Source organism: Triticum urartu, chromosome 7, assembly GCF_003073215.2.
Source record: "Triticum urartu cultivar G1812 chromosome 7, Tu2.1, whole genome shotgun sequence".
Taxonomy (NCBI): Eukaryota; Viridiplantae; Streptophyta; class Magnoliopsida; order Poales; family Poaceae; genus Triticum; species Triticum urartu.
In genome coordinates, this window is record NC_053028.1 from 205,845,637 (window position 1) to 205,873,551 (window position 27,915).

Sequence of the window (27,915 nt, forward strand, 5' to 3'; positions counted from 1 at the left end):
TGGTTCCGCAGCAACGCGTGGGGAATCCTTTAGTTCACTATGTGTTAATGCTTTAGTCGGGTACTCTATTAAAAGGAGACCTTAATATCCCTTAGTTTCCATTAGGACCCCACTGCCACGGGAGGGTAGGACAAAAGATGTCATGCAAGTTATTGTTGGAAATATGCCCTAGAGGCAATAATAAAAGCATTATTATTATATTTCCTTGTTCATGATAATTGTCTTTATTCATGCTATAATTGTGTTATCCGGAAATCGTAATACATGTGTGAATAATAGACACCAACATGTCCCTAGTAAGCCTCTAGTTGACTAGCTCGTTGATCAACAGATAGTCATGGTTTCCTGACTATGGACATTGGATGTCATTGACAACGAGATCACATCATTAGGAGAATGATGTGATGGACAAGACCCAATCCTAAACATAGCATAAGATCGTATAGTTCGTTTGCTAGAGTTTTTCCAATGTCAAGTATCCTTTCCTTAGACCATGAGATCGTGTAACTCCCGGATACCGTAGGAGTGCTTTGGGTATACCAAACGTCACAACATAACTGGGTGACTATAAAGGTATACTACGGGTATCTCCGAAAGTGTCTGTTGGGTTGACACGGATCAAGACTGGGATTTGTCACTCCCTATGACGGAGAGGTATCACTGGGCCCACTCGGTAATGCATCATCATTATGAGCTCAAAGTGACCAAGTGTCTGGTCACGGGATCATGCATTACGGTACGAGTAAAGTGACTTGCCGGTAACGAGATTGAACGAGGTATTGGGATACCGACGATCGAATCTCGGGCAAGTAGCATACCGATTGCCAAAGGGAATTGTATACGGGGTTGCTTGAATCCTCGACATCGTGGTTCATCCGATGAGATCATCGAGGAGCATGTGGGAGCCAACATGGGTATCCAGATCCCGCTGTTGGTTATTGACCGGAGAGCGATCTCGGTCATGTCTACATGTCTCCCAAACCCGTAGGGTCTACACACTTAAGGTTCGGTGACGCTAGGGTTGTAGGGATATGTATATGCAGTAACCCGAATGTTGTTCGGAGTCCCGGATGAGATCCTGGACGTCACGAGGAGTTCCGGAATGGTTCGGAGGTAAAGAATTATATATAGGAAGTGTTATTTCGGCCATCGGGACAAGTTTCGGGGTCACCGGTATTGTACCGGGACCACCGGGAGGGTCCCGGGGGTCCACCGGGTGGGGCCACCTGCCCCGGGGGGGCACATGGGCTGTAGGGGGTGCGCCTTGGCCTATATGGGCCAAGGGCACCAGCCCCAAGGGTCCCATGCGCCAAGAGATAAAAAAGGGGAAGAGTCCCAAAAGGGGAAGGCACCCCCTAGGTGCCTTGGGGAGGAGGGACTCCTCCCTTGGCCGCCGCCCCCTAGGAGATTGGATCTCCTAGGGCCGGCGCCCCCCCCCCCTAGGCTCCCTATATATAGTGGGGGAAGGAGGGCCTCTCACCCCACGCCTTTGGTGCCTTCCTCTCCCTCTCCAACACCTCCTCCTCCTCCTCCATAGAGCTTAGCGAAGCCCTGCCGGAGTACTGCAGCTCCATCACCACCACGCTGTCGTGCTGCTGCTGGAGCCATCTTCCTCAACCTCTCCTCCCCCCTTGCTGGATCAAGAAGGAGGAGACGTTACGCTGACCGTACGTGTGTTGAACGCGGAGGTGCCGTCCATTCGGCGCTAGGATCTCCGGTGATTTGGATCACGTCGAGTACGACTTCCTCATCCCCGTTCTTTGAACGCTTCCGCGCATGATCTACAAAGGTATGTAGATGCAATCCAATCACTCGTTGCTAGATGAAATCCTAGATGGATCTTGGTGAAACCGTAGGAAAATTTTTGTTTTCTGCAACATTCCCCAACAGTTATATGACTATATTCAGAATACATGCCTACATTACATTGATGAATTGGAGTTAGTTCTGTGTCACCCTATGTTATGACTGTTACATGATGAACCACATCCGGCATAATTCTCCATCACTGATCCATTGCCTATGAGCTTTCCATATATTGTTCTTCGCTTATTTACTTTTCCGTTGCTACTATTATCATCACTACAAAATACCAAAAACATTACTTTTGCTACCGTTACTTTTGCTATCGTTACCACTACTATCATATTACTTTGCTACTAAACACTTTGCTGCAGATATTAAGTTTCCAGGTGTGGTTGAATTGACAACTCAGCTGCTAATACTTGAGAATATTGTTTGGCTCCCCTTGTGTCGAATCAATAAATTTGGGTTGAATACTCTACCCTCGAAAACTGTTGTGATCCCCTATACTTGTGGGTTATCAAGGGTAGATGACGAGAAGTGTGGAGTTCATCCATGGCTGCTGCAAAAAGAGGAGGGGATGGAGGTAGATGACGGTGGTGTCCTCACAACATCCCGGCAGTCACACACACCCATCGTCTCTATTATAGCTCCGATGATCCCGTCTACAATAGCCATGGTGGAAAGTCAAAAGTGTGGATGGAAGAGAAGACACGAGAGAAAAGGAGCCGCATGGTGTGTGGGGGGGATGGAGGAATGGTACATCCATGCAAATTTTATTGTACGTTTACGTGCTTGGATGACTTGGCAATATCTGATTGGAACAAGTGAGAGGGTGAGGCCCACCCCCCTGAAAATCAGGGGGGAGAATTTAGACGAAGGTTACTATCGGGGATATACCCCGCGGTATGACCCGGCCGGAGATATGACCCGGCTGGGACATGATGTTTCATTGGTGACTCGGCAGACTATAAGCCGGCGGGAACAGTTAAGCATTGTAAGCTGGCAGACACAGTCATGTAACCCGGCAGACACAGTCATGTAACCCGGCACACACAGTCACGTAACCCAGCAGACACAGTCATGTAACCCGGCAGACACAGTCATATGAGCCAGATAGTTAAGCAGACAGTTAAGTCCGACAGTTAAGCCGGACAATTAAGCCGGACAGTTAAGCCAGATAGTTAAGCTAGATGGTTAAGCCGGATTGTAGGTCAACAGTTAAGAAGTCCGAAACGTTAAAGAAAGCCCATGGAGAGAAAACAAAATAGTTAAGTCTTAAGTCCGAGTTGGACTCTACATGTAACCCGCCCCTTCAACATATATAAGGAGGGGCAGGGCACCCCAAGAGGGACAAGTTGAATAATCATTAAGTCTAGACACAACTAGAAGAGCCGGAGTTACGGCGACTCCGTCATGATGATAATGAGACCTAGCCTAGCCACAAACAGCATGTAGGGTTGTTATCGGATGATGTTTTTCGGGGCCCGAAGCTGTCTAAACCTTCGTCTTGCGTGTTGCGTGTCTCGATTCCGATCAACCCCTTCAAGCTACCGCATAGATGCGTTGGCCTCACGACTAAGTCCTCACACTAGGACATCTGCCGTGACGTTTCCACGACAGTTGGCGCCCACCGTGGGGCTTGCGTCCGGTGGTGTTGAGTTCTTGGAGGGAGCTCTACAGGGATCGAGAGGCTCGTGATTTGTTGAACAAAGAAGAGCCGGTTGGGAAGGATCTACATTGTCTCCATAGCAAGCAGCCGGAACGACGTATGAGATTTGAGATGAAAGAGATTGAGGGTTGTGTTTTCTACAGCCGCCGAAAAAAAATCATGGCGATCCATGGAGACCGAGAAAAAGTATTGTTTGAGCTAATTATGATGGTTAGTCCGTGATACAAATACTGGAACTGTCAGATCATGAGTCGTCCACACTATTGCAATATCCGGATGAAGGAAAAATTATCAGAAATCAAAATCAATTCTGAGATGCTCAAGTCCAGACACGACCCGGCGTTGCGGCGAGTCACGAGGAGATTTAACTAATCGCTCTTGCTATTCATCTGAGCGAAACCCACATACGTATGTACATCCAAAGAAAAAAAGTACTAGATTAGTAGTACTACTCTATCCCTAATAATAAAGCACGAATTGACTCCGTGGGTTCACCGTCACAATACGCTTTTTTCTCATGTTATAATACGCTTTTATAATTTGTATGGACAAAATCGTAATATAAACAAGGTGGTACTAATTTGGCTCGGGTGCTGCGTAGGCAGAGGAGATATGCGAGGAGGTTGGTGATCTAGGCAGCAAGCGGCGGTAGCGGCAGGCTGAGACGGCATGCGGACGACCGCCAGGGGCGGCAGCTTGCGGTGGTCGGAGCACGAGAGGAGCAGAGAGCAGCGGCGCGTCTGCGAGGGAAGATGACGGCGCATCCATTGGAGGCGACCTCGGGGCAGAGGGCATCTAGTGGATCCTGGCCCTGGAGGCGGTCTTGGAGTGCCGCCGGCTGAAGGACGTCAGGAGTGACGACGGCTCCATGGGAGGCGACCTCGGGGCAGAAGGGGCGAGGGACCGGTAGGCGGCGGTCTGGTGGTGGTTCGCCAGGCGGCAAGGTCGGTCGGGCACATGGGGATCGAGCGCCTCCCCCCTGATGGCGTTGAGCATAGCGGCACACGACCCCAAGACAACAGAGAGAACAGAGAGAGGAAAAAAGGCTCAGTAGCGGCGATGGCGAGCGGCGGCGGTTTGATGACGAAGAAGGAGCTCGGCGAGACCCACGACGTCCTCCGCTTTGGCGTCAACAATAGCGTCCATGGCGACCTCGCGCTGGCGCACCTCGTCCAGGCCACCATCAAGGTAAACCCTCCTCGATCAGCCCCCGTTCATTCCCCCAAACCCTAGCGCGTGCTGAATCGGAGTTTTTTTCTTTTTTTGGTGCGCGCGTGTGTAGGAGGCCAAGTTCTGGGATAAGAAGAAGAAGTTTGGGACCGAGGCCATCTACGGATCGACCTTCAACATCCGCAAGGATCTCGACACCCAGATCCTCTCCAGGTTGGTTCTCTCACTGCCCCCTCCTGGAAATAGGTTTTGTCTAACTAAAGAGCCACCGGTATTAGATTTTTTTAGCGGTATGATCTGGGAGCTGCAGTTGTTGGGGTTGTCAATTCGACCTTACTTGTTTTGTTTTGTTGAGCAAATCAGGGCCCCTACCTTTAGATTATTACATCTAAAAGCGCACACGCTTAACGCTTGTGAATGAGAGTTTTACAAACCAGAGCACAGCGAGTGCATCCGGAGTGGTTGATGCATTAGGGAGAGAGGGGGAGTTCAGTTTTGCCAAATTAATAGAGCCTTTCATCTTTTCCTGCCCTGTGCGCTCATATTTTGACCAAATTCACACATTGTTTCATGACTGGAGGTATATTAATGTCATCAGAGACCTTTTGATTCCTTGCAAGCCAAATGGACCAGAGAGTATATGGTTCGCTGTTTTTCTCTCACAGAGAAGCTTGTCACCCGTGTTAAAAATGCCAGCCGATTCTTTCACATCATCTAGCCTTATGCCCATAAGGCCCCATATATGTTTCATCCTGATGCACTTCAGAGTTAAATGTGCAAACGTTTCTTGGTCGTTGCATCCAAAGGGGCAGGTATCACTGTCGTCGAGTCCTTACTTTTTAAGGAGCTCTCTGACTTTGATATGGTTTCTAATGAGCATCCACGCAAAAAATTTTCCTTTTTTTTGGTGACGAGCAGTCCCAAATACACCGATAAATGAGCTCAGTACATCCTCCAAAATTCATAAGCTGATGGGATTTTCTGACTGAAAATTCCACTGAGTGGTTCATTCTAAGAGCTTGTTTATCCAAGGATCCAACCTTGAGATAGACAGAACTGAGGAATTGAGCTAGAACCTTGAGTTCGTTGTTGGCCTGATCAGATGTAATATGCTGTGCGTGCACAGTCTATTCCCCACCTCTCCTGCAGTCAGCCACAGAGATGTTTGGCCTAAATCCTGAAAGAAGCTAGAAGAAAAATCATCTGGGCCTGGCTTTTATCTTGTGGAATATCTTTAGTCACTTCCCAAATCTCTAAGTAAAATGTGTAGGTAGGCTGGATAAATCAAATGAATTTGGATACAGCAGGTTCAGATCGATAAAAGTGAAGTGGACATGACTGCAAGGTTTAAATTCAAACATATTTGAATTTAATTCAAATGGGTAACTAGGACTAGGTTCTAGAAAGTGCCCAAAAATGTTGAGATTTTTTGTGTGGAGCTTTGATAAATGCAGAAAGATTTATGGGCAAGGATTTGGGGAATTTGAGATGGCTTTAATTTAAACAAGTCATTTTTAGTGCTGCTGGACTGTAACAGTCAGACATACCATCGACCCTAAGGCTCTTTTTTTAACAGAGTATGAGACGCTAATGCTCTTTTCGTGATTAATGATTGGCATACATTTCTTTTAGACTTTATTATCATGCTGGATTCTACGTTGTTGTGTATTTTGTTTGACGGGACAACTAGCGTGTTCTTCATAGTGAATTCACTATGGGACATTATGCTTATGTATAACAACAACAAAATTGGAAAAAGAAATACATTAATTTTGTTTCTCCCGTTGCAACGCACGGGCATATGTGCTAGTTAAACTAGTACCCGGCCACGTGAAATCCATCATCAACTATTCTTTTTGGGAAGAGGGCCAGTACTACTTGATCATATATGTTTCGGCCTTGATTACTGGATCCATCCGAGTCGGAAGAGATCAAGTACTGCTGGCGGATCATCAGAGCAAAATTCAAAGAAAAAATATATAATACGGGAAGGCCACGACCGAAAGTGGATCAGGCCACCAACTTGGTCTCCGCCTGGGTCTTTGCTTCAGAACAGCCGGCCGTGTTCCACCTCGGTCGGGTTCGAGCCGCCACCGGGAGTCCGCCTCTACCGCGGGGCTGCGCCTCCAAGCCGCCCTGGCCGTCGCTGCACCTTGAGCCGCCCGCTGTCGTCGCTTGCCTGGCCGTCTTGGTCCCCGTATGCCTTGCACTGCCTCGTGCTTCCGAGCGCCCGTGGCCGGCTGTTTCCATCGCCGCGGGTTGCATCTGCTGTGACCCTTGGAGGAAGAACCTCCGTCAGATTTGCCGAGTCGCCGCCGGGTCAAGCCCTTTGCGGGCACCTTCCCGCCGATGTTGTGGTCGCCTTGCCCCACCCGCAGTCGAGCCGGCCTTGTCTCTGCCATGAGTCGCCAGGACCCTCTGAAGTTCACGGTGCCTCATTCCAGCACCCTGCCCTGGCCGGTCCGCCGACTGCGCCCGAGCCACGTAGTCGAGCCTTGTCTCCGCTTCTGCCGCAATCCGACTGCGCCCGAACCACGCAGCCGAGCCTTGCCTCCTCTTCTGCCGCAATTCGGCTGCGCCATGAGCCGCCTTCGTTGCCCGTCTCAGCTGCAGTGGGGGAGAGCTGCCAGCCGCCTCACTGCCCATCGCCTTTGGCTGCCGCTTCTACCGTGGTCAAGCTGTTGCCTGGTCAATCCGCCTCCAACTCGACCCGACTCATCTTCAAATCGTTAAGCCGCCCGTTGTCGGGTTACCTTCGCTCCGGGCTCACTCCGAGTCGTCTGCGACCATAAATTGCTTCGCAATGGGCCTTCTCACCGACAGCTGCGCGGAGCTGCCGCAGTCAAGTCGCCTCGCTCCATCTCTGTTGGGTCGCCTTTGAGCCGCCCCCAGTTTTCACTCCACCAGCCTCTGCTGAGCCGCCTCGTTACCACTGCAAGTCGCCGCTACCACCGTTAACCTTTGCCTCCGCCTCGGTGCCTGTTGCTTGGAGCCGCTGCCATTGGACCGCCCTCACGCTGGCCCTGCTACGTCGTTTGAGCCGCCTGGCCGCCTTCGAGAGTCGACTGACTTTGACCCGCCATGCCAGATCGCCACTGCCACGGGCCGTTTTGCTGCCTCGGCTCTGCCACTTCCACTGCGGTGAGTCGCCGCCCACTTCAGCCGCTGCACCTCAGGCTGCAAGTGGCCTCGGAGGTCGGCCTCCGTGCATCAGCCACGGCCTTCGCCCACTCTCGCCCCGGTCTCAAAACTGCCATGGGCCTCCCCTGACCTCGCTGGAAAGTCGCCGTTCGCCTCTGAGCTCGCGCGTCACGCTGCTAGAGCCCCGCATCGCCTTAACAGCCGCAAAGCCAGCAACTCCACTGTCTCGAAATCGCCGCAAGCCGGTCTACCGAGCTGCCGTTGGGTCTAAACAGGTGCTGCGATTGCCGCGAGCTCAGCCGCCTGCAGTCGCTGCCGTGGACCACTTCATCAACTTGCCACGTCTCTAGACCGCTGTGTGATTCGCCGTGACCCTACGGCCTCGCCTCACTTCAGTTGAGGTGAGCCCTCGCCTCTGGCGTATTGAGTCACCCGCTCCTGTCGTCTACGCTTCCTGCTGTCGTCCAGGCGTGCTGGGTCGGCCGCCTCCCGCGCTACCGTGCCAATCGCCGGTGTCTCTCCAAACCACGACCGAGTCAGCCATGCTTTGCCATTGAGCTGCCGCGCATCTTCGCTGTGACCCGCCGGACTCCACTTCACCGAGGGCCTTTTCAACCGCTGCCGCCTTGCGCCATGATGAGAGCCGCCTTGCCGCGGGCCTCCTCACGCCAGCTCAATCATGCCTAGTCGCGCTGCCGCCCCGGTCACTCACTTCAGACGCACAAACATCAACTCGTGAGTTGTCGTCGCGGCCCCGAGCCGCCTCACCTCGCTTGCTCCGGCCCCTGCGTCGGACCGTTCTGCCAAACCGTCCCCATAACCCGTCGGTGCGTCTTCTGCTGTTACAAAGTCGTCTGTTTTGAGCCGCCCTATGGTTGGCCGGCCTCCTGCATCCACACCTGCTGGTTGAAAGAAAGGATAAGCGGGGGCTGAAAAGTTAAAGTGCTAAAAAAAGGAGGGTCAACATAACCCGGAGGATCCCTTCTGAGCCGCCCGGTGCCGCCACCCGGTGCCGCGCTTTAAGCCGCCATCTTTGTCACCATTGTTGCACCTATGACTGATAATTCTCGACAAAACATATCAGGTGAAATTCATCCTGTCAAGTTTTATTGATACATTTTTCTCTTCGAGAACAATTACTCTCGTTTGTGCAATTTCTTATGGAGAACAAATACAAAAGAGGCCATCAAGCTATGGCCCTTGCTTACACCGGACGGGTCAATGGACAGGGTCAATTATAACCCACCGAGATTCAACATATTCCAGCAATCCACTGGTTATATCATGGTCAAGCATGGAGAGTCTCAAGCCAACGCATCGAGTAGTCTTAAGACTCGGGGGCTACGATGACATGACTCGGTCCCGGAGGCTACTGCTATATTGATGAAAATTTAAAAGGCCGTCAGAAATATTCCGGCTCACAATGATGCTTCCGGTTACAATCCGGTTCAAGGCAAAATTATCTACCACAAAGCTTTGAAGCTCTCAAATCCGGTTCAAAATCTGGCTCAAGGTAAATTTGTCTCTCACAAAGCTTTAAAGCTCTCAATATCCGGTTTAAAGAATCTTCGGTTCAAGAAGAATTTATCTCTCGCAAAGCTCGAGTTCTCAGAAAAAATTAAAGGGACCAAATAGAGTCTGTCGCAAGGCACAACTCAAACATAGGTACCCTGCTTCAAAAGACCATTGGGGGATGATTGTATTCGAATCTAGCTTAACCCTCACGGTCCGGCTCATGATCGTATTCGAATCTAGCCGTTAAACCTTATGGTCACTAGGGGGCTTCCTGTTCAAACATAGGTCATATTCGAACCAAAGAGAACATAGCTGTCGTAACCCTCTTGATCGGCGCAAAGCCAAACTCATTAGGGGGCTTCTTGATCGTATCCGAATCATAGCTTAACCCCTTTTGGGTCCGACTTGGATCATATTCGAATGAGGGTCGTTAAAAACCTCTCAAGGTCATTTGGGGGCTTCTTGTTCAAACATAGGTCGTATTCGAACCAAAGAGAACATAGTTGTCGGTACCCTCTTGATCGGTGCAACGCCAAAGCCACTGGGAGCTACATGATCGTATTCGAATCCTAGCTTAACCCCTTTGGAACGGTTTACTGATCGTATTCGAATCAGAAGCCTCGATTTTTCTTTCTATTTGGCTTAAGATTTTTGAAAACAATCTTTGATTTTTGTCTTGAGATTTTCTTTGTTCAGATCTAAGTATAAGTGTGGTTTAAATTTAACCCGGCTTGGTTTTGGACGATAAGTCGCCAACATATGACGAACATCATACATTTGGAAGTGAGTGGCTTCTAAGGATTGGGTTATCACCCTTATTGCACAGGTATCCTAAACCGGCAGTATGATTCAATATCACAGGAACCGGTTTTTCAAATCGGGTTATATTATTCAAATCTTTAATAGCAACATGCCTTTTTATTATGGTTATCAATAACCAATATTACAATTGAGGTTTTCAAATTCGCTTCAATGCAATGGATATAATTTTATCAATGGATATAATTTATTCTACAATGGAAGGAATAGTTCTGAGTCGCTGCAGGCTTACGACCCGACACTTGGGGGCTATATTATTCAAGTTGAGATTACATCAAATATGCAAGTCCCATGTCGTTGCAAGCATGCACCATGACACTTGGGGGCTAATGCAAAGTCATTTTTACTGGCCTTACTGAATACCCGACTCATCATATCATAATGAGTCAACCCTTGGGGGCTACACGTTGTTGTTCAAGTCTACATGGTCATATCTACAAAGTCCCTGCTCATTATTGCATAATGACCCGGCCCTTGGGGGATACACTGGTTGAAGTTTTTATGAGCATAAAGCAATTTCAAGTCCCAGGTTACTGCAAGCATGACAACCCGACACTTGGGGGCTACATATGTGAAATACTCAGTTTTGACTAGTGATTGAGATGAACATCATGGATTTCTTCAAAGTGGTAATATTTATATTGAAGCAAGTCTTAAGTCATCACTTTGCTCTGCTCAAGACTTGGGGGCTACAGGTAATATGGATATGAGGGAGAGAAATCTTCAAAATTCTCAGTTTTGACCCGGTGTCTGCAACAATTATAACTCAGCATTATCTATTTATAACCCGACAAGTTTTTCATCTTTAAGCCGGTTGAAGGTCACATGAGTATTTCAAAGACCAATATTTTTAAGCATTGGGAGCTGAGTCAAATGAATTATTCTTCACTGTCTTTCTCTGTGAGAAACCAATGTCAGCAAATTGATTATGAAGTTGGCTTATTGACCCGGATTCTCTAGAAGAAGGAAATACCAAGGAATTAAGGATGATCAGGTGCCGGCTTACAAGAGCTTTTAACCCGGAGCATAGTCTGTCAAAATTGTTCTTGTGTTTGTTTTACGGGATCAGTTTAACATGGATGAATCCAAATTAAACTGGGGGCTAATGTCGGGGATATACCCCGCGGTATGACCCGGCCGGAGATATGACCCGGCTGGGACTTGATGTTTCATTGGTGACCCGACAGACTATAAGCCGGCGGGAATAGTTAAGCATTGTAAGCTGGCAGACACATTCATGTAACCCGGCAGACACAGTCATGTAACTCGGCACACACAGTCATGTAACCCGGCAGACACAGTCATGTAATCCGGTAGACACAGTCATATGAGCCAGATAGTTAAGCAGACAGTTAAGTCAGACAGTTAAGCCGGACAATTAAGCCAGACAGTTAAGCTAGATTGTTAAGCCGGATTGTAGATCAACAGTTAAGAAGTCTGAAACGTTAAAGAAAGCCCATGGAGAGAAAACATAATAGTTAAGTCTTAAGTCCGAGTTGGACTCTACATGTAACCCGCCCCTTCAACATATATAAGGAGGGGCAGGGCACCCCAAGAGGGACAAGTTGAATAATCATTAAGTTTAAACACAACTAGAAGAGCCGGAGTTACGGCGACTCCGTCATGATGATAATGAGACCTAGCCACAAACAATATGTAGGGTTGTTACCGGATGATGTTTCCCGGGGCCCGAAGCTGTCTAAATCTTCGTCTTGCGTGTTGCGTCTTTCGATTCCGATCAACCCCTTCAAGCTACCGCATAGATGCGTTGGCCTCACGACTAAGTCCTCACACTAGGACATCTGCCATGACGTTTCCATGACAGTTACGTAACTGTGTTATGTAAGGTTTCGTAGGTGTAGGATTTCTGGCGAAAATAAAAGGAGTGGTTGAGAATCTCCCATCAAGAGATAAGGTATGTGCAGGGTGAAAAGCGGTGAGTGTGGCAACGTGTCCATATCTGTGAAGCAAACAGGGGACGTTGGATTCGGTTTCATCCCACGACGCGCACCAGAGAGGCCGAATCTTCAGCTGGTCGACCAGCAGGGAACGTTTTCCAAATATTTATCATAAAAAATTAAAATGATGTGAAGGTACATTCAATAATGAATCTAATGGTATTGATTTGTTATTGTATATGTTAATATTTTTATTTATAAATTTTATCAAAGTTTACAAAGCTTGATTTGACCAAAGCTAATACGCGGACTAAATAAAAACAGAGAGTAAAATGGTGCTATCTTAGAAGTGACACATAATATAAATGCTGAGATGGAGGAGAGAAATCATAAGAAAAGACTTGTATTCTCTTATTTAAAAAATGATCTCTTAACACAATATGTCTCACCATGTTTTAGGAATAGCTAGTTGAAGATAAGGCTAAGATATAATCCATTATATATATATATATATATATATATATATATATATATTGTCATATTTAAATTACATGCAAGACTTAAAATAAGACTGTTTTATCAATCATTGTACATGCCCTTACTTCGTCGTCCAGAAACACGGATTGTTAAAGGTTACTAATGATAAATTTTAAATGTTTATAAATTTTTCTATAAACTTGATCAAAATTTTCACTACTTGACAAGATCTATTCCAAAGTTAATACACGAACATGCGGCAGCTCGGCTCGTGCTACGGGCTCCCTACCGTTCGATCTGCCACACAAATCACGCGCGTCGTGCGCTACTGCTTGTTAACATCATGTGCATGGTAACAACATGGCGCATTGAATAATCGCCACACTAGTGCGTCCAAAATCTTTTTTTTCAAAATCATACATAAGAGAGTCATTTTCACTAATTTATTTATCTTAATATGCACATATACCACTTCACCACATAATTATACATGAGATAAGGTCCACTTAAACATGCAATCTTGCATGGAAAAAAACCCACCGCAACATTCAATCATACATAGAAAAATATTTTCCATTCAATTATTCTACTTATATTCAGTAAATATTTTATAACTATGCATAATCAAATATAATGAGTCATATTTATTTTAAATTTTGGTCCTCATGTTATCAATCCAAATTTTCAACAGGAAATTCCTAGCAACGCGCGGGTATCCTCTGGTACAAACTATATTTTGAGATGGAGGAAGTGTTGCACAATAAGTTCTCATGAACTTCAACTAAAAAAGGCTCTAACAAACTTACTTGTTTGAGATATAGTTAGCAAACTGAGGGATTTTCTGTAAAGTTATAATACAAGTACCCAAACTCATGAATTGACGGAGATAGCTGAACTTTTTTATGCCTTCAAGAGTTCTAGAGTAAGGACATAAAGTGAGGTTGTTTGATTTACAAATTCATTCAAATCTGAGTACTAAAATTGGGTGCTTGGAGCTTTATTGTTGGCTTCTGCTTGGTAGTTCATCTTTATAGTAGAAAATTGCTAGACGATGCACATGGTTTTTTTTCACAAGGTTTCCACTTCAATCTGTTGGGTCTCCCCTTGATTTGGAGTTTCTTTTGTCATACTTATTGCTACTCAAGTTCTGGCTTGCTATTGGTACATACTCCCTACGTTCACAAATATAAGATGTTTTGGATGTTTTAAAATGGACTACATATAGGCTAAAATGAGTGAAAAAACGCACTAAGACGTGTCTATATACATCCAAATTAGGGAAAAGTTATAACATCCTATTTTTATGAACATATGGAGTATTATTCAAGTGTGGTATTCTTCAGATGTGTTGATGTGTGTTGACACCAGAGACATGACATACTTGGTTATTATATTGTGCAACACTTCCTTGGATGTGTTGATCATATGTTGGTTATGAACACCAGAGACATGACATACTTGGTTATGACACCAAAGATATGACATACTTGGTTATGAACATATGGAGTATTACTCAAGTATGGTATTCCTCAGATGTGTTGATGTGTTGACACCAGTGAAGGAATAACTTGGGAGTACATGAAGTTTTTTATATGTTGATCATTATATTGGGATACTTTTATTAAGTAGTTGTTGCAAGTGTATTGTTAACTTGGTGCTCGTGGATTTCATGATATGCTTCTACTTTTTTACATGGACATACGAAGTGTTCGCTGAAATACTTATGAAGAATTAGCTTGCTATTTTGATCACCTTTTCCGCCCCCTTTACCCTCAGACCTGATCAATAACTTGTGCTTATTTTGTACTTCATGAACCTATGGCCCTGTTTGGTTCGGCTGTGGATTTCTAAAAGCAGCTGTGAAAAATCTGCTATGAAAAAACAGCTGTGAAAAATCTGATATGAAAAAGATGTAGGTCATTTGGCAAACCAACTGATACAGCTTTTTCAGATTTTGGTCCGCAGCGGAATCAGATTTTGTAAAGCACGTCCTGGGCTGCTTCCGCTTTTGGTTCAGATTTTGGCAGCGGATTTCTGGAATCGTATTCTGCTGGATCCGCCCTTTGATTTAGATTCTGCTGCGCGGCAGCGGAATCTGTCGATAAAAGCTGAACCAAACATAGCCTAATGTCTAGATGCCATGATTCTCAAATTTTTTGTCGCATCTAGAGATCTGGGTTAATTCCTTTAAATTCTAGAGATATGGGTTCATAGTATTGTTCTTTATGCATAGGAATTTGAAAATTAGGTTCAAGTGGATATTAGAATTATGCACTTTTCTTCGAAACTGAGATTAAAGGAAAAATCCTCCCCTTTTCCTTTACCCCATTCCTTTGAACCAAACACATGAATAGTGTCACCCTAAGACATAATCCCATTCACATGTTATTCCTTCACTTTTTCTTTAACCAAAGAAACCATAAGATCCTTAGTGGCACAATAAAATCTAGCTATACATTTTTCATGTGGTTTGATTTTGATTTGACTGTCTTTATTAAGATTTTTTGTGTTTTTTTAATTTACTATGTGAATCAAACACCCAAGTTAACACAAATCATGTGTTATCCTATCCTCTATTAATTCCTATCCTATTAATGTATTTTGTTTCTATTTCCTTGTTTTTTTAATGCAGTCATTTCGATTGTTTGAGATAGCCCATGACGCCAAGATGATAATGACGAAGAATTGCTGCTTGAGCCGGTCTCAATGAGGGTCAAAGGTGTTGGTCAAATATCTAAATGGAGGACCAAGGTATATATTGCTAGCAAGCGAAAGCAAAAATGTCAGTTAATCGACTCCGTTTGACACTCTTTTTACGAGCCATTTGACGATGTTTCTTACCCAGACTAATATTTCAAAGTAACCCAAATTGTTACTCTGAAATATATGAAGCCATGGAGGGAAAAAGGCAGCGATCGTGCGGTGGTCAATGGAGCTGCTTGAGATTGAAGGCATATGCCAGACCACCTTTTGCACCATTTTATCAGTAGCGCGTCTTCAGCTTAGTGTACAAAAAAATCGTCTTCAGCTCAGTGTTGTACAGAAGAAATTCAAATATGTACATCCTGGATGCTGGTAAATTCTACTAGTATGCTATTCAAAACATCGAAATCACTAATTAATGAGTATTTGTTGCAAAGAACACTCTACTTTCTTTAGTCGCGACAAATGACACAGATGCAGCGCGCCACTTGTCGCAATCTAAGAGTTTTCTTTTTTTCCGTAGATTCGTTTATTTAAAACGCTTTATCTTTTAAACCGTGCGTCCAAATCTCGAACCGTTTTCATCATTGGATTCCTCGCATCGAAATCTTCAAAACTAGATCCTATGTTAATAGATTTTTATGAACTTTTTTTTTCATGAAAAAACCGGGCGAAAAAATTAAACCGGGAGCATGGTTTTTTCCCTTTCCAAAAGAGGCGCGAAATCACACCCGTGCCTCTCGTGGAAGCAAAACCGTGACTCTCGTGGAAGGAAAAAAACAGAAAACGCGTTTTTTTCATTTCCGAGAGGCACAACCGTGACTCTCGTGAAAGAAAAAAAAATACAAAACATATTTTTTTCTTTCTGAGAGGCACGGCCGGGCCTTTCGCAGAAGCAAAACCGTGACTCTCACGAAAGGAAAAAAATAGAAAACGCGTTTTGTTTTTCCCTTTCCGATAGGCACGGCCGTGATTCTCGCGAAAGCACAACCGTGCCTCTCGTGAAAGAAAAAAAAAGAAAATGCATTTTTTTCGTTTCCGAAAGGCACAACCGTGACTCTCGCTAAAGCACAAGCGTGCCTCTCGTGGAAAAAAACAGTGACTTTCACGAAAGAAAAAAAGAAAATGCATTTTTTTCATGCAAAAAAATATTTTTTTTCTAAATTTTTTTGATCGAAAAGTTAAGAAAGACCGGGGAAAAGCCAAAACATCAAAAACCCCAAAAAAAACAGTTTAAAAAGCCGAAAACGCGTGCGGAAAAATAAAAAAACAAAATTCGGAGGGAGCGTCCAGAGCGCAACACATGACGAATGACTGAGAGCGCGCCAAGTGATGCTGATCGTTGCGAGGCTTCCGAAGGAGCGCTCGTTAACTAGTTGCTTCCTCAAAACACGCGCAGTCTGTTGTTTGTGCAGGAGAATGATTTACTTGTGAAAATAATAAAGTATTCAAATGTTTGCTCTCGTCTTGTGTTTAAAGAGGCCGCGGAAACAAAAGATACGCGCTAGAGAAAAGGGCCGTGGCACAGCCCGTCAAAAAAAGGCCGTGGCGCAGTCTCGTGTCTCGTCGCTGCCCGTTCCCCGCAGAGGCCCACAAACAGAGCCCCCTCCTCAGACCGGCCCCATCCCGCTGGCGCCAGCGCCCAAACCCTCGCCGCCGCAGCACCACTTCCTCGGCGGCCGGAACGGCAGTGCATCCCGCTGTCCGCACGACGCCAGCGAAGGCCATGGCGGACCCACCTTCCCCCCGCCTAGACGAAGACGACACCTTCGGCCGCGACTTCAACGCCTCGCCCTCTCGCAACGCCGCACCCGCCCGTTCCGGTGCCCTCCTTCAGTCCCTCCTCCTCCGCCTCTGCTTTCACTCATGCTCGAGCTTCGGCTTCTCGGAAGCTCACCTGGTTCATACGGCGCTTTTGCTGCTGCTGCTGCTTCTATGCAGGCGAGAAGAGGCAGTTCGGCGATCTGGATGACGACGAAGACGATGTCTTCGCTTCCAAGAAGGTAATTCTTCTAGGTTTCCTCTTTCAACCTGGTACAAAGTATCAGTACGTTTTTTTTCCTTCTGCCACTGGAAGCATTCTAAATTACGATTGCCATTAGGATTGCAATGATACATACAGCATGGAAAAATGCTTAGCACGTTGGTCTTGGTGAAGTTCTCTCTGTCTCGAATTTATGGTCAGATGCATTAGATAGTACTCCCTCCGTTTCAAAATAGATGACCCAACTTTGTACTAACTTTGAGTCATCTATTTTGGAACGGAGGGAGTAGATACTGTGGCTGTTTCACATGGTAATGGAAAGATGCAGTAAGAAAATTAAACATATGCTTTCTTGCCTACCTAATAGTCCTTTAAGTTTTGACAATTTCATGGAACAAGAATCTCTCATTTAAGACAGCAAGTTTGTGTGCAGGGAAAGACAAAGGTGGAGGAAAGTGCACCAGGTGCTGCCACGGGAATGATTCTGTCTCTCCGGGAAAGGTATATTATATTTCTTATCTAACTTTTGATCTATTGCTGTTTTTACCAAATAACTGTTGTTCTATTGTTAATTGTAACAATGACACTAACTCCTCTTGCCCTTTTGAAGTTTGCAGACCTGCAAAGAGAATCTTGAATCAAACCAGGTGTGTAGTTAGTCACTGTTCTTCAATGTTATCATTTGCTAGTTGAGTACAGTTTTATTGAGCTCAATTTATGTTGTGTTGGTGTAATTGAAGTACCCTGTTATGCCTCATTCTGGTATAAAATAACTGTGCACTCCATTAGTTGTATGAGCAGTTTAACTGTAATTGGCAAGCAATCATTCTGGGATAGTATGTACTGTGTTTTCGGTATATGTTCTTTGTTCAGTGAATTATTATTGGCAAAACCCAAGCCTCACAGACTTCCATTGTTTCATAATAGCCTTGAAGGGTTCTTTCAGTCTATAGTGCAACTGTGAACATTCGACTACTTAATCATATGAAAATGTGTAAACTAATAAAGCTTAACATACCTGAACTTTACTTAAAATTTAGACATCTGAGAAACAGAAAGGCAAGTCACAACTAAAAGTACACCCACGGAGCAGACAATTTCTCTATAATAGAATGATTAATGTCTGTCACTAAATATGGAGATGTAGTTTCAGTAACCATGCATGCAGTTTTTTACACCAATGTTTGCATTTCGTTCCAGTGTTACCTCTACATAGCTTAACATATATGATCCATAATGCTGGAATTTCTGAAACGCTGCATTTATAATTCACAGGTGGAACTGGAAGCTGCTAAATCAGAAATCCAGAAGTGGCATTCAGCATTTCAGAACATTCCTGCTGTACCTGCAGGAACCAATCCAGGTTTGCAAGTTAAATCGAAGTCCATCCTATTTCTGGTAATAACTGTGTAAAGAATATTTATTTATTTATTTGAAACGCAGAGCCTGTTTCGGTGGTTACTTATCTCAATAACCTGAAGTCGTCAGAGGAGTCACTGAAGGAGCAGGTTGGTTGTTGTGTCATACTCGTAAAACTGATACGATAGTCATGCTTTGCTTCGGTTTGATTGTTCCTTAATTGTATACTCAGCTGGAGAAAGCGAAGAAAAGAGAAGCTGCTTTTATTGTAACATTTGCAAAACGAGAACAAGAGATTGCGGAATTGAAGGTACCCTCCGGGAGCCTCCTACGACGAGGAGAAACATCTCAATATGGATAAATCTGACCAATACTTAGTTATTTTCAATTGATCAATTTTTAGCGTCCTTCTAGTTTGTATTGATTGTTTGTTAATTTTTTTGTATGAATTTGCAGTCTGCAGTTAGGGACTTGAAAACACAATTGAGGCCACCATCAATGCAGGTAAAATAGTGTTACTTATGCTATTTGTTTTACGCTTGCCAATTTATCATGTATTTGAACTTATTAGTGTTTATCAAAAGTTGCTTGTACAGGGGTTCTGTTCATTTGTTTAGATTAAATCTACTGCAGAATGTAAACTGTAAAAGAATACTTAGTTGCTAAAATGGCTTATTTTGGACTTGACCATTGTTGTTCTGTGCACACCTTACTGTAGAGTTATAGTTATTATTACTTCAATTTGGTAAACCATAATTAGTATTGGATTCATTTCAATCAAATCTGGACTTGGTACCAGTACTGCTCCAGCTATGTAGACTACTTTATCAGGCAAAGTGACAGCAGTACATGTAAACTATACCGTCATATTATCTGGAAAACTCACAAACTCTGCTTCTTGTCAAAAGGCGTCCATGCTCTTTCTTCTGTGTGCTCACCTTTGTTCCCTTTGACATAGTGGCCTCCATGATCTGCACTAGTTGACCTTTATCTATACCAATTGTACTGACCCATGTATACGAATGAGAGTAGCTTGAACAAATATATACTCCCTCCGTTCCTAAATATAGGTCTTTGTAGAGATTTCACTATGGACTACATACGGAGCAAAATGAGTGAATCTACACTCTAAAATGCATCTATATACATCCGTATGTGGTTTATAGTGAATCTCTACAAAGACTTATATTTAGGAACGGAGGGAGTACAAGGCAGAGGAGGTTGCAAGCAAGTAATATATTTAGTAAGCTACCATATTTAGTGGGGTACCTACTGTATAGGTTCATATTAATTGAAGTAAACCCAAATGCTTGCATCTTGGGCTGAAGAATGACCCAATTCCTTAGCTTCCATGCATTAATCATATCCGGGGATGTGGGAACCCGCTTGTGTTCCTTTATATGACCACTAGAGCCGGTAGAGGATCAAACGGAGGTAGAACTTAGCAATCCAGCCTACTCACCCGACTCGGTCCACCCGTATGCGAGGTTTGGGTCTCCTACGAGACGTGGTAGGGTGTATCTTAGTCATGTTCTTCTCTATGGTCTAGCAGAGGGCAGTTTGTTCGTGATTTTACATACAAGATATCACCTTTTAGAGATCCAGTGGTCTATGCCTCTACGGTCTCTATATTGCATCTTATACTCCCTCCGATCCATATTACCTGTCACTTAAATGGGTGTATTTAGACGTATTTCAGTGCTAGATACATCCATTTGAGCGACAAGTAATTTGGATCGGAGGGAGTATTAAAACAAGGTTATGTGCTATGATTATTAAACTGCATCCTCGCTAATTTGAAGGATTATCTGTAGGTGGTCAACACCAGATTCTGTAGTGAACAGACATCCTAAGGCCTACAGTCCAAAAAAAAAACATTGCAAGGTTCACCGTACGAAATTTTCTGTTATGTATCGTTTCTGAATTCCAATAAAATGAGTCATGAGCTGCACTGCAACTATGATTACAGGATTAACTGTTCCACTTAAACAACAAGATGAACTTTGTGGAATGGAATAATGAATGTGAGATTCTCCGAATACTGAAGATGGTACCGTATCATCTAATCTAGCTATCATCTATATTTTCTTTAACATTGAGTGGAAATACCTTATGTTCCGTTTAAATATCTTCTCATTCACGTCATGTCTAATTGTCTATGATACTACCCTTTTGTTTGGACTCCCTGCATGACAGGATTAACTTCTTTCAAACGCTAGCTTCTTAGAGAAGCTAATGGACTGGGCTCTTGGTATAGGAACAGGCTTAGGTGCTGTTTGGGCTGCAGGAACTAGACATGAATTTCACGGGACAAATTGGGACAGTACTACTACATTTTGATAATGTGGCCTTAAGCTCCCTGAGAAGCTGTAGTAGCTGGAGTTAATAATTCCTAAACCCTATGTTATCACACTAAATAGCTTATTTACATCCCTTTTTTCTGTTTGCTTCAACAGACAAGACGATTATTGCTTGATCCAGCAATTCACGAGGAATTTACACGCTTAAAGGTCAGCAATTCTCCTTCAATCATACAATTCATGTTGAATTATAAGAGTTGTTTGTGCCAGCATGTTTTAAAACTGAAAGCCTGACATTGTAAAGTCTAAGAGAACCTTTTATAGCAGGTTTCTGTCTTTCTGATGCCTTTCTGCACCATCTTTTGTAATAATTAGTCAAATATGTAATGAGACAGTATTTGCTTGTCTTATCTTAAAGACTTAAACTAATGGCTATGGTCCCCTTATACAAGTATGAAAGGCACAAAGCCCAGCAGTTTTACTATCACAAAGAATGTATTATGAAAATAATGGAATATTTACGGAATAAATTGTAACTCGCAAATGTATTATATGGGAACATGATAGATGGATGATTCAAGCATATTACTAGCCATGCTGAATTGCTGATAATGCCTCAAGTGTGGAAATAAAAAGATGTGTTTTCTATTATCTTAGGAAGGCTGAACCTTACATAGCTTGACACCGAGTGGCTAACAAATGGTATTGCCCATTTTTGTCCAGAATCTGGCTGAAGAGAAAGAGAAAAAGATAAAAGAACTGCAGGAAAATGTTGCCGCTGTCAATTTTACCCCATCCAGCAAACATGGGAAGATGCTAATGGCCAAGTGTAGAACATTGCAAGAGGAAAATGAAGAGATTGGGGCAATGGCTTCTGAAGGAAAAGTAAGTCTGCCAACAGACATAAGCCGTTTATATACATTTTCTATGGTTTTCTCTGCCTTTGGAGGAAAAGAATCATTGGTCATTCTTTGAACAACCAACATACTAGAAGAGAAATTTGTCGCCTTATTATATTTGGCAGAATGCGTTCTTATGAAGTATCTTTGGTACAGATCCATGAACTTGGAATGAAAATTGCAGTTCTGAAGACCCAGAACAATGAGCTCAGGAATCAGTTTGATGGTACGTGTTGAGCTATATATCCAAGTGAAAGGAGTGACAAATAACCAATATGTGTGTTTGTTATAAAAATTGTTAAAGCTGGTGGACATTTGTAGGTCATTTAGAACAGAAATTGCTCTGCTCCTTGTTAATGGATAGTATGCTAACATGGAGGTACTTAACCTTTTCATTGCGTTGTCAGGGCTGTACAAACACATGGATGGCCTAACAAATGACGTCGAGAGGTCAAATGAAATGGTAGGATTCGTCACTCCTGTTGCTACTAAATTGCTTGCTTATTTTATCCTCTAACCCTTTTACTGCCAACTCTTCCTTAGGTTTCCATACTGCAAGAGGAGTTAGAGGCTAAAGATGTGGAGCTGGCAAGGTTAAAGGAGATGCTTTCCCAAAAAGAGGCAACTGAAGACGACGCGGTCGTCGAAGAAAGAGAGGAAGCTGCAAATGATATGAACGCTTCTTCTGATCCGCAGCCGATAAAAGCAGAGTCCTAAGGGTGCCAACTGTTTTCTGCTGCTCGGTTTATGCCTCTGATGTAATGTAACGCGTTGATGGCTGCAACAGTTTTTCCACATTGCTACTTGGTTACCTGAGAATTTCATCTGTATGCTTGATGGAACGCTCGTGTATCACAAGTTGTAAGTTATCCCGTTTATTCTTGATCTGCATTGCATGTTCGTAGAAGCTTTATTCTGATGGCAGCAAAGGGAGAGGGCGAGGCGGTTGTGCAACAGTGCAAGTATGAGCAGCATTCGTGAACCTTTTTTGAAGGGACTGTTTGCCGTTCCGCTTGGGTACAGATCGGTACAGTTCCACACTGAGAAAGCGCAGCCTAAGTTTACCAGTTTTTTTTTTCGTTTCGAAAAAAAGAAAAGTTTACCAGGTTTTCTGATTCAACGTTCCTTCTTCTGGCACAGTTTGCAAACTCCGCAGCAATAAACACATAGTTTGCCACTCTGATCTAGATACATCCGTTTGATGAGCATCAACTAATTCTGGACGGAGCGAGTAGAAGAATTTCTGCACGCACTTGAGATGGTGAGCCACAGAATTTTATTAAGAAAAAACTAACGCCCACACGTGTGGCATATTGCACATCGATCACACGTCTTCTTTACCACTCATTTTGTCACATGTGAACAGATGACATCAGTCGGAATCTTTTTGGTTGTCGGCTTAAAAATGTTTTATTTCCTAATTAAAAAGTCGAATTAAAAATCCTTTTTCACCATTAAATCCGTCTCGATGAGATATTCAAAACTAGACCCCATGTTGATATGTTTCGATGATTTTTTTTTGTCCAGAAGTTGCCATGATGTTTACACTATAGTTGCCATGGTGCTTAAACTAAAGTTACCATGTGGCAATTTCAGTTTGTAGAGCATAACAATTTTAGTATTTTGATGATGGCAACTGCAGTACTTTGACCATAAAAAATATTTTTTGTATGAGCCATGGCAATTTTAAATGTATGTATCATGGCAAGTCTAGTTTTTTATTTTCCTATTTTATAAATGTTAAAAATTACTTTTAAATGTAGAAGAAAATAGTTAAAATATATCATGGTAACTTCAGTGTAAACACCATGGCAATTCATGTGCAATAGACATGGCAACTTTTAGCCGATTTTTTTTTGTCGAAATATGTTGGTATGAGATCTAGAGATTTAATGGTGAAAACGGATCTTCAATCGGATTTTTTATTTAAGAGATAAAACATAAACAGGAAATCCAAAAAGATTATCACATGCATGCATACAGTGACGTGGCACAGTCTGTGTACTACAGGGTGTGTGGGCGAGTTTCGCTCCCACCACACGTGTGGGCGTTAGCGTTGTCCTTTTATTAATACTGAGTCTGAAAATGCAGTTCAGAGATTCGACAAAGAACAACATGCAACATTCAGAAATTCTACTAGAATCTTGAGCGTACCAGAAACCTAGCTAACAGCTTGGCCATATTTTCAACCACCAAAGCAGAGCCAATATGCAGTGAGTGCTGATACATATACAGCATCACTGCTGGTACATGCTGAAAGTAAATTTAATAACTAGGCCTCATCATGCCAGTCCGACTGGCTAACTCTGCAGGGCTTCATGATGACAGACCTAGTTTGTCTCGGAATACTTGAACCCATACTTCTTAAAATACTCCCGGAATCCATACACGCTCTGGTCATAGTTGAACTGCACACAAGGAAATAGCATCACATCAGCTCAACCTGGAAACCATGAACCGGACCTCTATACAGCATTAGACTTGACAAGTGAGTAATGCATGAATGGCTCATGCATGAATATTTTGAAAGCACGCTTCAGGGCATTGCTTACAGGTAGGACTTTTGCGGAGTATTTCGTGATGCTCGGGTCCACGATCTTTCCTGGGTTAGCAGCCTGAGAAAATACACATCATGATGTTACCAGGATAAAATGACAATAAACTGTACTGTAGGTGCAGATAACACGACGAGCAAGTAAATAAGGAAGAAAGAAATGGAAACCAAATTCATTCTAGGGAAATGATGTGGAGCTCTATACCAAATAATATGCGATGCCTAGCCATGAAATAATGGGAACACATTAAACACAGCTAAGCAAATAATAACTACAAACAGTACCGACGCCATTCACGGTCAACAAAGAACAAACTGACCATACATGAGCAAGTTAGCAGAGCAGGACCTTCTCCAATACGGAAATGAGATGCAAATGAAAACACTAATTCCTGGTCTGACAAAGGATGCAACGAATCTCTAGATGGAGCCACAAAACACACATTTCCTGAGAACTTAAGTTTATTCTCCCTCAAAAGAAGATTAGTGCTTCTCTGGTCCGGGGAAGGGTTCGACCACTTTGGGTCTATTATATGCAGCCTTTCCCTACATTTCTGCAAGAGGCTGTTTCCAGGACTTGAACCCGTGACCTCATGGTCACAAGGCAGCAGCTTTAGCCACAAAAATTAAGAAAATAAATAAATAAGATCAAGAATCAAGATCGTTGACAAAAATGTAGGTGGCACATAGTTCGAAGTAAAGAAGTGGCAACATGTGTTAACCGATGCAAGGTGAAGTAAACAATCATGACCTGTTCTGGGTTGTAAAATACTTCAAGAAATGGGTACTCAGTCTTTTGCCTCGTGAGGCAAAACCCAGGATACTTTGGGCATTCCACCTGACAACGTAGAACAAAACAATAATTCCTATCAGTTTGAGACTAAAGGCAAACCGGATGGCAGCAGTCACAGTTTGTATAGATGAGAAGCAAGAAGCCACAAATTTTAAGCAAGTGTATCATGACATCACCCAAGATAAAGCATCCAAATGAAAAGGAAATCAAAAGTGACAGTCTGATTTGACAGGCAGGCAATTAAACTATCTTGTGACTAATTGATCGTATCTTTGTACATCATAATATCTACAATTGTAAATTGCCAAAATAATAGAAGTACAACTATTCACACATCTAAGCTTCCCATAGAGCTGCTTCTCTAGCAGGTGAAAGAAAAGCCTAGGAAAGATCATCGAAGATACATTCGCAAAACAAAGAGCTTCCACACATGTGCCTGAAGCTCAACAGAAAACTGAAATAGGTGAACTTTATAGTGCATGATGAATTAGATTCGCCAAAGGTAGTATTGTATTAGGTGTCAGATAGGACTAACTTCAAGATTTTGAATTTTAACATGCAGTTGAGACAGCAAACCAACCTTTACAATGTTCCATAATAGCTAGACATGGTAATTTGAACAGATAGAAAAGCAGAGTGCATTAAAGTTTTCAAAAAATAACTCATCATCTTATAGGTGACCGGAAAATACTTCATGGCATATTTTTTGCGGGCGTAAAAAGAGTATTGGCTTACCCGAACAAACTTTATATGAGGATAAAATGTAGCAGCAGCTTCCTCCAGTACTTTGTCAAGATGTTGTGTATAAGTGCACCTACAAAAGCAATTTCATTACTGTTGTAAGCATGTGCAAAGCTATTGACATAGTACAACTCAACTATTCTTGTGTTTCTGAACAAAAAACATGAGCCTAACATACTTAATAGTAAAGGCCACAACTACAGGCCGTCCTTCATGTAATAGCTGCACAAACTGACGCTCTGATGTGAACGGTATGATTCTTGATGGACCTAGATCCTTGGGATATCCAGTGTAGTACCTTCAATACCAACAAGATGATTCAAACATAATAAAATAGTGATACACCCATAAACGGGAAATTAGTTAAATTCTACTATTTGTTAAGCTGTGAGAGTGCGAACAATGCCTGCCAGACTGTGTGCAAACAATGACTTCCGGAGTTAGTGCAAGCAACAAGCTACAGGTTTTATAACCGTCTTTAGAGCAATGGTATTCATGAACAAAAACCGCTTGCACGCACTAGCGAATAAAGTCTCAAGAGAAGATTTAGTTAAATTCGTTCATGCTGAAGACAAAAATAGAATTAGATAGATATACAAAGGAGGTAATGAGTTTGTTGCACACATCGCATTACATACCCTACATATCCGAAGATATTCTATCCACATATGTCATATCTTTTCTATATCTCAGTAACAGGATTAGTCCAAAGCTGTCTTGTCAATAATAAATTAATTATACACTAAGAGAATGCCTACAAGTGACTATAGAATCCATCTTGCCTAATTGAAGAAGTCACGAACCACCATCTACGATTAAGACGGCATGTTCAACTTTCTTCAATGATCTAAATAGATGTAGATGCATGAGCACTAACATTTTACTATTAGTTTTGCACTCTTCTGCAGACCATCTATCACCAGTTGTACTGGAATACTTGGCATGCTAGCAAAAGGCTAAAGAGACAAACTATGTATCAGTTCCAAAACGGGATTAATGAGATAAATAGCGCCACTTCCGCTGTACTCAGTCTATGCAAGCGTGCTATTTTCCAAAATAAAAAGGGCTAAATCATTTGAAGGGGAATCGACCTGTTCTGCTGAAAAATGTACAGACCGAGATGTATGGAAACAAAACTAAAAGGCAGGATTGAGGTATGTGGAGGTTTTCCTCACTTGGATGTGGACCGGAGCTGGGAAACCATCCTATCGAAAAATGACGCGTCGGCCATCTCCGAGGCACACCCAGCGCGAGTGGGCGAGGCGTGGCCGGGAACACAGGCTTCTGAGCAGTGGCGGAGCTACAAATAAATTGCTTGGGGGCCAAGCTAAAGAACACACACACACAAAAATAATAATATACATATCAAATTCTGGATCACTGGCATTAATCAGTATAACTTCTCTTATTTGTTACAATATGAAGAGATCAGATACAAACAAAATAAGCTATACCAAACTTTACTATACGATAATCTGTCAGGCACTCCAATTTTGACTGTCCTTGCACATAGCTAAACTGTAAACAATAATTGAGTGAATTGTTTATGCTAGCATATTGGTAATGAGATGAATAGACGATGACCTAACTGAAATTTAGGGAGAAACTGAGAATGCCTCAAACAAAATATATGTGCAGCTTGTAGTGATTCACTGGAATTGGAGAGATTGAGGCTTGAGAGACAAGAGGATCAGATTCAAGGAGGAGCTCATTTGGGTGTTGTTTGGATGCCGGTGGTAGCTGCGTGTACCTGTGGCCGCGTGGGGTCGTGGGTTGGTCGACGCCGACTCGCCGTGCTGCTGTGTGCTGCAGCCCCCTTGGCCGGTGGGCGGAGCCGCGGCGGCCTGCGGTTGCGGCGTGGCGGGGGGCGGCGGCAGCTGAGTCGCCGAGTGCTGCGTCTCTGTGTGGCGTGAGGCGTCAGCTCCCGGGCCATGGGGTTGGGGCCTCAGTGAATGCTGGGCCTAGGTATCTAATCTTTTTTTTCTCCAGAGCTGTGCGGGCCACGGCCCAGGTCAGCTCTAGCGTAGCTCCAACCAAGTTGCGACAAGTGGATTCGTTTATTCAAAACATTTTATTTCTTAAACCGT

At 43.5% G+C, this 27,915-nt stretch overlaps 3 protein-coding genes across 4 annotated transcripts; 2 read left to right on the top strand and 1 right to left on the bottom strand.

The window, feature by feature from the left end:
* Nucleotides 1-4,501: 4,501 nt before the first annotated feature.
* On the top strand, nucleotides 4,502-5,826 carry LOC125518679 (cyclin-B1-2-like). The gene is made up of 3 exons (XM_048683503.1): nucleotides 4,502-4,663; nucleotides 4,758-4,858; nucleotides 5,772-5,826. Exons 1-3 carry the CDS (start codon nucleotides 4,535-4,537, stop codon nucleotides 5,824-5,826), a joined length of 285 nt encoding a protein of 94 aa, XP_048539460.1. The 5' UTR covers nucleotides 4,502-4,534.
* Nucleotides 5,827-16,767: 10,941 nt separating this feature from the next.
* On the top strand, nucleotides 16,768-22,627 carry LOC125521117 (FKBP12-interacting protein of 37 kDa-like). Its single transcript, XM_048686166.1, has 13 exons — nucleotides 16,768-17,021; nucleotides 17,140-17,201; nucleotides 17,616-17,683; nucleotides 17,793-17,829; nucleotides 18,458-18,545; nucleotides 18,626-18,690; nucleotides 18,774-18,851; nucleotides 18,998-19,045; nucleotides 20,998-21,051; nucleotides 21,565-21,726; nucleotides 21,897-21,966; nucleotides 22,148-22,203; nucleotides 22,284-22,627. The coding sequence occupies exons 1-13, from the start codon at nucleotides 16,925-16,927 to the stop codon at nucleotides 22,455-22,457; spliced, it is 1,059 nt and encodes a 352-aa protein (XP_048542123.1). The 5' UTR covers nucleotides 16,768-16,924; the 3' UTR covers nucleotides 22,458-22,627.
* Nucleotides 22,628-23,740: 1,113 nt separating this feature from the next.
* On the bottom strand, nucleotides 23,741-27,766 carry LOC125523500. Of its 2 annotated transcripts, XM_048688532.1 has the most exons (7): nucleotides 27,579-27,766; nucleotides 27,004-27,155; nucleotides 26,007-26,126; nucleotides 25,823-25,901; nucleotides 25,046-25,132; nucleotides 24,293-24,355; nucleotides 23,741-24,148 (listed from the first exon to the last, which is right to left on the bottom strand). In XM_048688532.1, exons 2-7 carry the CDS (start codon nucleotides 27,057-27,059, stop codon nucleotides 24,071-24,073), a joined length of 483 nt encoding a protein of 160 aa, XP_048544489.1. In that variant the 5' UTR covers nucleotides 27,060-27,155; nucleotides 27,579-27,766; the 3' UTR covers nucleotides 23,741-24,070. The 2 variants fall into 2 exon arrangements, with proteins under 2 accessions (XP_048544489.1, XP_048544488.1); XM_048688531.1 differs by lacking the exon at nucleotides 27,004-27,155 and having other exon boundaries at nucleotides 26,007-26,129; nucleotides 27,583-27,766.
* Between the last annotated feature and the right edge of the window lie 149 nt (nucleotides 27,767-27,915).

Bases quoted from the DNA above. Each gene is read 5' to 3' on its own strand.
- LOC125518679 (XM_048683503.1), top strand. From the start codon at position 4,535: ATGGCGAGCGGCGGCGGTTTGATGACGAAGAAGGAGCTCGGCGAGACC. The intron at 4,664-4,757 runs GTAAACCCTCCT...GCGCGTGTGTAG, and splicing joins TCGTCCAGGCCACCATCAAG to GAGGCCAAGTTCTGGGATAA. The intron at 4,859-5,771 runs GTTGGTTCTCTC...GTGCGTGCACAG, and splicing joins GACACCCAGATCCTCTCCAG to TCTATTCCCCACCTCTCCTG.
- LOC125523500 (XM_048688531.1), bottom strand. From the start codon at position 27,761: ATGGCCCGGGAGCTGACGCCTCACGCCACACAGAGACGCAGCACTCGG. The intron at 26,130-27,582 runs ACAGGTACACGC...TTGTTGGTATTG, and splicing joins ACCCACGACCCCACGCGGCC to AAGGTACTACACTGGATATC. The intron at 24,149-24,292 runs GTAAGCAATGCC...CCTTGTGTGCAG, and splicing joins ACTCCGCAAAAGTCCTACCT to TTCAACTATGACCAGAGCGT.
- LOC125521117 (XM_048686166.1), top strand. From the start codon at position 16,925: ATGGCGGACCCACCTTCCCCCCGCCTAGACGAAGACGACACCTTCGGC. The intron at 17,022-17,139 runs GTGCCCTCCTTC...GCTTCTATGCAG, and splicing joins CGCCGCACCCGCCCGTTCCG to GCGAGAAGAGGCAGTTCGGC. The intron at 21,967-22,147 runs GTACGTGTTGAG...TTGCGTTGTCAG, and splicing joins GCTCAGGAATCAGTTTGATG to GGCTGTACAAACACATGGAT.